The 10,346-nt window shown below is 69.0% G+C and overlaps 1 protein-coding gene across 7 annotated transcripts; it reads left to right on the forward strand.

Annotated features, from left to right (window-relative positions):
* Positions 1-679: 679 nt before the first annotated feature.
* ADAM15 (ADAM metallopeptidase domain 15) lies at positions 680-10,346 on the forward strand. 7 transcript variants are annotated; one of them, XM_051773101.1, is made up of 25 exons: positions 680-839; positions 2,138-2,241; positions 2,841-2,917; positions 3,174-3,252; positions 3,357-3,433; positions 3,526-3,703; positions 3,778-3,840; positions 3,921-3,989; positions 4,072-4,241; positions 4,314-4,398; positions 4,468-4,615; positions 4,697-4,875; positions 4,996-5,088; positions 5,183-5,378; positions 5,449-5,557; positions 5,630-5,780; positions 5,849-5,926; positions 6,010-6,121; positions 6,225-6,363; positions 7,041-7,094; positions 7,355-7,460; positions 7,743-7,811; positions 8,015-8,089; positions 8,200-8,321; positions 9,430-10,346. In XM_051773101.1, exons 1-25 carry the CDS (start codon positions 767-769, stop codon positions 9,455-9,457), a joined length of 2,634 nt encoding a protein of 877 aa, XP_051629061.1. In that variant the 5' UTR covers positions 680-766; the 3' UTR covers positions 9,458-10,346. The 7 variants fall into 7 exon arrangements, with proteins under 7 accessions (XP_051629061.1, XP_051629064.1, XP_051629065.1 ...); XM_051773104.1 differs by lacking the exon at positions 7,743-7,811; XM_051773105.1 differs by lacking the exon at positions 8,015-8,089 and having other exon boundaries at positions 9,430-10,345.

Below are 10,346 nucleotides of genomic sequence, written 5' to 3' on the forward strand. Positions count from 1 at the left end.
AGAGGAGGGGGCCCGGGCAGTAAAGGCTGTGACCCCTCATGAAGCGGGGTCTGTGGGGGCGTCTGCTGGGGGTAGGGATCAGATATGGGGGGAAGAAAGGAGTTTAGAGGGGATGGAGGCAGGGGTCTTCTGAGGTGAAGGTGGAGGGTGTAGTGTGCAGGTAATGAGGGTGGGGGTCTCCACTGCCTGGGATGATGAAGATGGAGCTCTCCAGTGCATGAGGTGATGAAGGCAGCGGTGTCTGGAGTACGGGATGGTGAAGGTGGGGGTCTCCACAGCTCTGGGGGATAAAGGTGGGGGTCTCTGTTGCACAGGGGGATGAAGGTGGTGGTCTCCAGAGTACAGGCAGATGAAGGGGGGCGTCTCCAGAGCACGAGATAGTGAAGGTGGGTGTCTCTGCTGTCCCGGGGGATGGAGGTGGGGGTCTCCACTCTATGAGGTAATGAAGGCAGGGGGCTCCGCTGTCCCGGGGGATGCAGGCGGTAGCCTCGGAACGAGGAGGGCAGGGCTCCCACCCGCAGCATCACCACCGGGGTCTCTGTCACTGGCAGCGCACACAGAACCCACCCCGTCCCCGCCCCGGGCTGGGCGGTGCCGGCAGAGCGGAACGGGGGGAACGGGGCCGGGCGGGAAGTTCCGCCCCCGGGGCCGAGCCGGGCGGGGCCGGTGCCGGTGCCGGTGCCGGGGCCATGCGCGGCGGGAGCCGGCGGGGGCGGCCGCGGCGGGGCATTGCGGGGCCGCCGGCCCGGGGGGGGCCACGGGGGCGATGGGGCCGCGGCTGCTCCTGGCCGCGGGGATGCTCCTCGCCGCCGGCACCGGGAGCAGCGGCAGCGCCGCAGGTGAGCGGGGAACGGGGGGCCGGGGGTGGAGGGGGGGGGTCGGTCGGGACCACGCCTCGCCCCCCCGTCGGGGCATCGCAGGGGTACCCGCGGGGAGCCGCCGACCGGGATGGGATCGGGGGTCGTAGCCCCTCTGGAAGCTCGGTGCCCCCTCCCTGGGACTCTCGGTGACCGCCCCCGAGGACGCTCGGTGCCACCCCGGGGACGCTCGGTGTGTCCCCCCCGGAATGCTCGGTGTGTCCTCCCGGGGACGCTCGGTGTCCCCCCTCCCCAGGACGCTCGGTGTCCCCCCTCCCCAGGACAATCGGTGTCCCCCCTCCCCAGGACGCTCGGTGTGCTCCCCCGGGATGCTCGGGCCCCCCACTCCGAGGACGCTCGGTGTGTCCCCCCGGAATGCTCGGTGTGCCCCCCCCGGAATGCTCGGTGTGCCCCCCCGGAATGCTCGGTGTGTCCCCCCGGAATGCTCGGTGTATCCTCCCGGGATCCTCGGTGTCCCAGTTCTCCGGCCATGGGGACCCGCCTGTCCCCGGGCTGGTGGGGCCGTGGAGAGCGGGGTCTGCGTCCCCCCTGACCTCCTCCGGCATCCCCGGGCCCGGGAGGGAAGGGGTCCCTCCGAGACCCGGCGAGGGGGGGCTCTGAGTCAGCCGGGCCGGGCTCCCAGCCCTGCCCAGTCCCTCCGCTGGTTGTACTGGGCAGCTGGCCGAGGTGACGCAAGGCCTGGCCAGGGAGCCCATTCCGTCCCAAAAACGGAGGGGTCTCCCCCAGCTCTGCTGGGAGGGGGGTGTGTTGGCTGCTGTGGGGTGAGTGTGGGGGTCCCCGTTCCTGCTCCCCACACAGAACCCCTGCCCTCGTGGGCTGCAGTGGGTGACCATGGGGGTCCGGAATGTGATGGATGACCAGACTTTGATGAGGGTGACTGTGGGGGTCTGAGATGAAGTGCGTGACCGCGGGGGTCTAGGATGTGATGGGTGACCGCGGGGGTCTGGGATGTGATGGGTGACTGCAGGGGTCCGGGATGTGATGGGTGACTGCAGGGGTCTGGGATGTGATGGGTGACTGTGGGGGTCCAGGATATGATGGGTCACCATGGGGGTCTGGGATGTGATGGGTGACCGTGGGGGTCTGGGATGTGATGGGTGACTGCAGGGGTCTGGGATGTGATGGGTGACCATTGGGATCCAGGATATGATGGGTGACCGTGGGGGTCCGGGATACGATGGGTCACGGTGAGGTCTGGGCTGCGGTGGGTGACACAGCGGTGACACAGAGGTGACACAGTGGCCCTGGGCCCTGTGCAGGTGACAGCTCGTGGCAGCACCGTGCAGAACCAGGACACCACTGGCACGTGACCCCGTGGGTCCTGCGGGACAACCAAAAGCTCAGCTTGGCAGAGGCGACCCAGGTGAGCCCCCACCAACTTCCCTGAGGTCCCCTATGCTTCTGACAGTGTGGGGGGGCTGCCTGCCCCCCAACACCTCCCCCTGCCCCCTTTTCAGTGCAGGACATGGTCCTGGTGCCATGTCCCTGGAGGTCCCAGCACCCAGAACCCAAGGGGCAGTGGGAAGGGGGGCATCTCAGCAAATCCCCCTTGCTCTCCTGATGCTGGGAGGGACCTTTTTGGGCCGGGGTACCCACCCTGAGCCCCTCCCGGCTGGGGAGGAAGGGCCCTTCCCACCCCGTGGCCGTTGGGAGTCTCTCCGACGCTTCCGCTGCGCTGCACCGGGCAGGAAGCGCGGGGGGACGGGGTGGGGGCCCCGCTCTGTCCAACCCCCCCTTCCCCAGCACAATGAGCCCGGGAGGGAGGGACATTTCCTGTAGGGAGCGAGGGTGGGGGCCGGGCTGGGCAGGGGATCCCTTCCGACCTCTCCCTCCGGGCACGTGCCAGGGCCAGGCAGGTCCCCCGACACCCTGCAGGGTCATGGTGCTTCTGAGGGTGTGTGGGGATGGGGGGAACACACAGCTTGGGGCAGGGGGTCCCCCCCTAACCATGGCCTGTGGCAGGAGGGGTTCCCCACCCAGCTGAGGGTCCTGCTGGAGCTGGAGGGGATGAGGCTGGTGCTGGAGCTGGAGCAAAACTGGTGAGTCTGCTGCTCTGGGGCAGAGCAGGGATGGGAGTGGGAAGGGGGTCCTGGACCCACAGAGGGTGGGGGTCCTGTCCCCATCCATGATGCGCCTGGAATGGGGGTCCCTTATTCCTTGTCTCCATCCATGGCACGGGTGGGTTGGGGGTCCCGGGGTACACCTGCAGCAGGATGGGAGGTACTGGGGTCCCCAATGTGCGCTCAGGGCTGGGTGATGGGGTCCCTGCTGTGGGGTGACACGAGTCTCTGGCAGGGAGCTGGTGCAGGGCAAAGGGGCGCTGCTCTACTACCTGCCCAACGGCACGTGGGTGATGGAGGAGCCCAGTGAGGAGGTATGGCTCAGCTGTGATGGTCTCCTGAGGTGTCCCCGAGCTGTCCCCATGCCCCAGGGGGACCCCAGCTTGGGGCTGGATTCTGAGCCCCCTCTCTGCTGCAGGAGAACTGCTGCTACCAAGGGACAGTGCAGGGCTTCCCTGACTCCTGGGCCAACCTCTGTGCCTGTGCCGGACTCAGGTGAGGCCCCGAGCACGGTGGTCTGTGAGCCCACTCCCACTGTGCTGCTGGTGGAGCAGGCTCCATCTCCCAGCTCTTCTCCCCTTCCCCAGTGGCCACCTCCAGCTGTCAGAGACCAGGAGCTACGAGCTGGAGCCAGACAGCAACCCCTCAGAGCAACACGTCGCGTTCCGTCCGTGGGCGGTCCGGGTGGCACCACGGGCCTGTGGGCAGGACCCCCTGAACCCCCGCCCCAGGGCAGAGGTGACAGAGCCTCCCAGGCCACAGAGGGTAGGTCACCTGGGGGGATCTTGCCCCACAGGGAGGGTCCCTGTATCAGCACTCTGACCCCGCTCTGTCCCCAGGGCAAGCGGGCAGCAGCAGAGCAGCGGTTCGTGGAGCTGGTGATGGTGGTGGACCACGCTGCGGTGAGTGCTGGGCAGTGTGCTCAGAACAGGGGCTGCCCCCTCCCCAGCCACCCCCTTGACCCCTGTCCCTGTCCCCCCAGTTCCAGAATTACCCCAACCTCCAACGTGTTCGCGTCCGGGCCCTGGAAATCGCCAACCAGGTGGACGTGGTGAGTCCCCCTCGGCTCTGTCGATCCCAGCCCCGTGCCCACTGCGATGCCAGGGGTCTCTGACCCCTCTGTGCCCCCCCAGTTCTTCCGGCCGCTGGGAGTGCGGGTGGTGCTGGTGGCGGTGGAGGTCTGGAGCGAGGGCGACAGGATCGCGGTGGGCAGCAGCGCCCGGGCGGCGCTGGAGCAGTTCCTGCGCTGGCGCCAGGAGGAGCTGCTGCCCCGGCTGCCCCACGACAACGCGCAGCTCCTGACGTGAGTGGGGGACGGGCTGGGGCGGGGGATGAGGCCGTGGCAGCCCCCCGACCCCTGCACTCTCTCCCCCAGGGGTGCCCGCTTTGCCGATGTCTCGGTGGGGATGTCGACTCAAGGCTCCGTGTGTTCCCCCGCGCGCTCCGGGGGGGTCAGCATGGTCAGTACCCCCGTCCCCTCGCCCCGTGTTCACCCCACCTGCGCTCCCTGACCCCCCCTCGTCCCACAGGACCACTCAGTCAGCTTCCTGGTCGTTGCCTCCACCGTGGCCCATCAGCTGGGGCACAACCTGGGCATGCGCCACGACAGCCCCGGGCGCTTCTGCTACTGCAGCGACCTCCAGCACGACCGCGGCTGCATCATGGCATCGCCCACGGGGGTGAGGGCAGCGGGGCAGGGCTGCGGGGGGCCGGGGCCGAGCCCTCTCCCCGCCTCACCGTCCCCTACACGGCTCTGCAGGCTGACACCCGGCTTGAGCTTCAGCAACTGCAGCCGGCAGGACCTGGAGCACAGCCTGCAGCAGGGCCAGGGCTGGTGCCTGTCCAACGTGCCCAAGCCCCAGCTCCCGTTCAAGAGCCAGGACTGTGGGAACTTCATCCTGGAGGAGGGCGAGGGCTGTGACTGCGGCCTCAGCGTGGTACGGGGGGGCTCTGGGAGGGCTGGGATCCCCTTGTGCCCAGGGGTGTCCAGGGCTGGCAGGGTGGGTTTCAGTGCCCGGTGCCAGTGCCACCCGCTGACTGCAGCCCCTCTGCCACAGGAGTGCACGGATCTCTGCTGCAACAGCAGCTCCTGCCAGCTGATGCCGGAGGCCGCGTGTGCCACGGGGGACGCCTGCTGCCAGGACTGCCAGGTGCGTGGGGACGGGCACCCACGGCCACTCCCCACGGTGGGCGAGTCCCCCACTCACTTGGGGGGGTCCCTGTTTGACTGTGCCCCCCCTGCAGCTGCGCCGTGCCGGGTACCTGTGCCGGGAGCCGCTGGGGGAGTGTGACCTGCCCGAGTTCTGTGACGGGGTCTCGCCGCACTGCCCACCCGACACGTTCCTGCAGGACGGGCAGCCCTGCGCCGGCGGGCGGGCACGCTGCTACAGCGGGGCCTGTGCCACCTACGAGGGGCAGTGCCAGCAGCTGCTGGGGACAGGTATGGCGTGTCCAGGGTGGGGGGCCAGGGGCAGGGTGAGGGTGCTGAGGTTTGTTGTTCCCTGCTGCAGGCGCCGGCCCCGTCTCCAGCTCCTGCATGGCCACCCTGAATGCCAGAGGGGATGAACGTGGGCACTGTGGGCAGCTCCCCAACGGCTCCTACATCGCCTGCGCCCAGCGGTGAGTGATGTCCCCATCCCTTGCCATCTCCCCCTCGCCATCCCCCCTGGCCTGACCCCTCTGTCCCCACAGGGATGCCCCCTGCGGGATGCTGCAGTGCCAGCGTGGCAGCACCCGTGGGGACAAACCAGGAGGGTCCTGCCAAGGGACCCCCATGCCTGGGGACGAGGATGTGAGCGATGCAGCCATGGTGCTGCCTGGCACTGCCTGCGGCCCCGGGAAGGTGAGTACCAGGGCAGCAGGGAAAGGGCTGGGGGGTCTTCAAATACTGACCCCTCCAATCCCCCGCAGATGTGCCTCCAGCGCCGGTGCCAGGACATCTCCGTGCTGGGCGACCAGCAGTGCCAGAGCAAGTGCCATGGGCACGGGGTGAGTGCAGGGCTGGGGAATGGGTGATGGGGGTGGGGACCTGCCCTGCGGGGGGCTGAGCTGGGCCGGTGTCACCCACCCAGGTGTGCAACAACCACGGGCACTGCCACTGCGAGCAGGGCTGGGCCCCCCCGACCTGCGAGAGCCCCGGCACGGGGGGCAGCCAGGACAGCGGCCCCGCCGGCCTGGAGCGAGGTGAGGGACGAGGAGAGCGCAGAGAATGGGGCTTTGTGCCGGGTGTGGGGGGGGGTGACAGGCCACGGCGGGGGCTGACGTGCCACTGTGCCACTCTCCACAGGGGGGAGTGCCCTGCCCACAGCCCTGCTGGTGAGCGCCCTGCTGGGGCTGGCGCTGGCACTGGGGCTCTGCTGCGCCCGCCGCGCCGGCCTGCACAAGCACCTCTTCCAGCTCGGCAAGGGCACCTCCTGCCAGTACAGGTACTGGGGATGGGGGACATGCGGGGGCAATGTGGGGGGCACATGGATGTTGGCAAACATGCCTCTGCACGCGTGTGCCGAGGCACACAGGTGGCACACGGGATGGCATGCTAACTTCTGCATGCATGTGCTGTGGCACGCAGGTAGCACAGATGGCACGCTCACTTATGCACGCGTGTGCCGTGGCACGCAGGTGGTGCACACCCCTCTGCATGTCTGTGCTGTGGCACACAGGTGGTGCACACACCTCTGCATGTCTGTGCTGTGGCGCACAGGTGGTGCACACCCCTCTGCATGTCTGTGCTGTGGCGCACACGCCTCTCTGTGCATGTGTTGTGGCACACGTGCCCCTGCATGCCTGTGCTGTGGTGCCACGCAGGTGCCACGCTCGCCTCTGCGTGTGTGTGCCGTGGCAGGCACCAGAGCCCCCTGCATGTGGTCACGCGTGCGTGTGGCGTGTCACTGGAGTGTGTGCATGTGCGCTCACACGTGTGTGTCCCCAGGGCCGACCGAGCGCTGCACACGCGTGTCCCCCGCACATGTGACAGTCCACGCGTGTTTGCGTGTGCGTCCCCAGCACAGGTCACAGCCCCGTCGTGCATCGTCGCCCCACGTCCCCTCCCGCCGCTGCTCCCTCCCCAGCCCCCGGGCTGAGCCCCCCACTCTTCTCCCCACAGTGCTGAGACCCGGGTGCGGTTCCTGGGTCCCGGAGCCGCCGACGGCTGGAGCGGGTAACGTCACCGCCGGCGCCCGGGCGTGGGGCTGTCCCCGAGCTGTCCTGCTTCGCAAGGCCTCCGGTGCTGCGCTCTTCCCCTGGCAGTGCCCGCAGGGTGTGGGGCAGCCCCCGGGGCGCAGGGGTGTCTCCTCTTCCAGCGCCGAGGGGTTCGTTTCTCTTGGGCTTCTGCTGGTGTTTCGGTGTGGCTCGGTCGCCGTGCGGGGTCCCCGCGAGTGCCCGGAGCGAGCGGGGTCTCATCCTGCCTCTTCCCTGCAGGATCTCGCAGCCAGAGCCCCCGTCGGGCAGTCGGGTCCCCCCTGCGCGCCCCCGGCCCCCGCAGTGGCGTCAGGCCACGGAGCTGCAGGCCATGCGTGGCAGCAAGGTGAGCATGGGGGTGGTGGGGGGCGGTGGGTGCCACGGGTTCACTCCGGTCCCTGGGGTCCCGCACGCCCAGGCCGCCTGGTCCCCACTCTGTGGCACCAGGAGCAGTCTGGCACGGCCACTTGGCACCGGCCGCTCGCCGGGATCGGTGCCCATCCCAGGGCAGGGCTGAGCCCCGGAGCTGTGTGCTGAGGGCTGAGGGGGGGTCTCTGTCTCTGCTTGGCGGTGGGAGGGGGGTCTCCGCATGCTGCATGGCTTGTCCCCGCTCTCCCTCTCTCCGCAGCCGGCTGCCCTCGGCTCGGCCCGGCCTGACCCGCCCTCCCGGCCCCTCCCGCCGGACCCTGTGCCCAAGGTAACGCCCGGGCAGGGTGAGGGGGGGGTCCCTCAGCCTCCCCCCCGACCCCACTGCATGCCTGGCTGCGCTCCAGCTCTTGGGGACTTCTGTCACACGGCTGTCCCCAAAAACCCCTCCTGCCCAGCAGGAGGCTGGTCCTTGTGCCCTCCCCGTCCCCGTGCCCCCCCCCGCTCTCTCACTGTCCCCCTCTCTCTGCCCAGGCCCCCCCCTCGGACAGGCCGCCCCCCCCCTCGCGCCCGCTGCCCGCAGACCCCGTGGTGCTGCCGAGCCCTCAGGTAACGGCGGCGGCACCCACGCGTGGGGCAGGAGGCGAATTCCCACCCCCCTGAGCCCACTGAGGGGGTCAGACCTTGCTGGATCTTTGACCCCCCCCGTCCCTCCACAGCCCCCGGGTCCAGCCAAGCCCCCCCCACCGCAGCGGCCGCTGCCCCTGAACCCCCCGGGCCCTTCGCTCGCCCGCAGCGAGAGCCCCTCCGGGCACCCCTATGTCACAGTGATCCCTGCCAGGTGAGCAGGGGGGGGGCAGGACAGGCCTGGGGGGCCTAGGGGGGCTGTAGGGTTTGGGGTGGTGAGGGGGGGTTGTAGGGTGCCAGGGTGGGGTCTGCAGGGTGGCCAGAGAGGGGACAGAGTGGGCAGCCAGGAGAAATGGGGGGTGTCAGAACCAGAGCAGGGGAGGGGAGAAGGAGTGGAGGGTGTAGGTCTGCAGAGGCCAAAATTGGGTGCAGAGGGGGGAGGCCAAAATGGGGTGCAGAGGAGGCAGCCAAGAGAAATTGGGGGTGTCAGAACCAGAGCAGGGGAGGGGAGAAGGGGTGGAGGGTGTAGGTCTGCAGAGGCCAAAATGGGGTGCAGAGGGGGGAGCCAGGAGAAATGAGGTGTCAGAACTTGGGGTGAGGGGGAAAAAAGGGGTGTAGGTTGCCAGGGTGGGGTCAGCAGAGGCCAGAGAGGGGGCAGCCAGGAGAAATGTGGGGGTCAGAATAAGGGCAGGGGAGGGAAGAAGGAGTGGGGGGGGCCATGGTGGGGTCAGCAGAGGTGCAGAGAGGTAAAAGGGGGTGCAGAGGGGGGGAACCAGGAGAAATGGGGGGTCAGAATAAGGTTAGTGGGGGAGAAGAAGGGGTGTAGGGGGCCAGGGTGGGGGGCTTCAGAGGCCAGAGTGAGGTGTGGAGGGGGACAAGGGGGGGACCCAGGAGAAACGAAGGGTCAGGACCAGGGCAGAGGGGGCTGTGGGGTGCCAGGGTGGGGTTTGCAGAGGGCAGAGGGGGCAGCCAGGAGAAATGGGGTGTCAGAATCAGGGCAGGGGAGGGAAGAAGTGGGGTGGGGTGCCAAGGTGGGGGTCTGCAGAGGCCAGAGGCAGGTGCAGGGAAGGGCAGAGGGGGCAGCCAGGAGAAATGGGGTGTCAGAATCAGGGCAGGGGAGGGAAGAAGTGGGGTGGGGTGCCAGGGTGGGGGTCTGCAGGGGGCCAGAGCGAGGTGTGGGGTGGGGGAACACAGGGGGGACCCAGGAGAAATGGGGGGGTCAGAGACGGGGGGGCAAGGAGGGGGTCTGTGGGGGGCAGAGGGTCTGCGGGGGGAGCTATGAGGACCCCCCCTCTCACCCCATCGCACCCCCCTCTCCCCAGGCCCGCCCCGGCCCCGCCGGAGGCCTGAGCCACAGGCCAGGACAAGACTGAGCCCCGCCGGACCCCGCCAGGCCCCCCCCGCCACGTCAATAAAGGGGCTGTGAGCTGCCCCCGCGCCGCCTCCGCCGCACCGGGACCGACACCGTGACAGCGGGACAGCGGGACAGCGGGAGCGGCCCCGGGACACCGGAGAGGGGAGCGGTGCCGAACTACAACTCCCAGCAGCCCCCGCGCCGGAAGAGGCTCCCGGCAGCAGCGCCCCCTGGCGGGGACCGCGCACACCTGCAGCGGGAGGGGGGTCGGTGTCCCGGGGGGCCACGTGGGCGAGGGGACGGGGGGGGACACGGGGGGACACGGTGTGGGTAAGAGATGTCCTGTGTGCACGGGCACGTGTGTGTGTGTAAGAGCTGCTCTGTGGGCACGGGCGCACGCGTGGGCGGGGGCTGCCACACACATGTGAACACACGTGTGCCAAGGCTGTTCCGGTCTGCAGGGGACACGTGTGTGTGTAAGGGATGCTCCGTGGGCACGGGCACACGTGGGCATGGGCCACAGAACTGCCATGGACGTGGGCAGACACGTGTGCAAGAGCTGCCCTGTGTGTTTGGGCACACGTGTGCTCTGTGGGCACACGTGTGCTGTGCAGGCACATGCACTGTGTGTACAAGAGCTGCCTGTTGGACAGGAATATGTACATATGTGCACAGGGGCTGCCCTGTGTGCACAGACACACACAGGGGCAGGGGTGCCACAAACATGGGCACACGCGTGTGCAAGGGGCTGCTCTGTGGGCAGGGACACTTGGGCATGAGCCGCCACACACTTGGGCACACACATGTGTGTAAGAGTGGCTTGGTGGGCACAGACACGTGCAGGGGCTGCCCTGTGGGCAGGGAAACACGCATGGGCAGGGGCTG

The sequence above is a fragment of the Manacus candei genome, unplaced genomic scaffold, assembly GCF_025592945.1.
Source record: "Manacus candei isolate 608988 ecotype Guabito, Panama unplaced genomic scaffold, ASM2559294v1 h1tg000166l, whole genome shotgun sequence".
Classification (NCBI taxonomy): Eukaryota; Metazoa; Chordata; class Aves; order Passeriformes; family Pipridae; genus Manacus; species Manacus candei.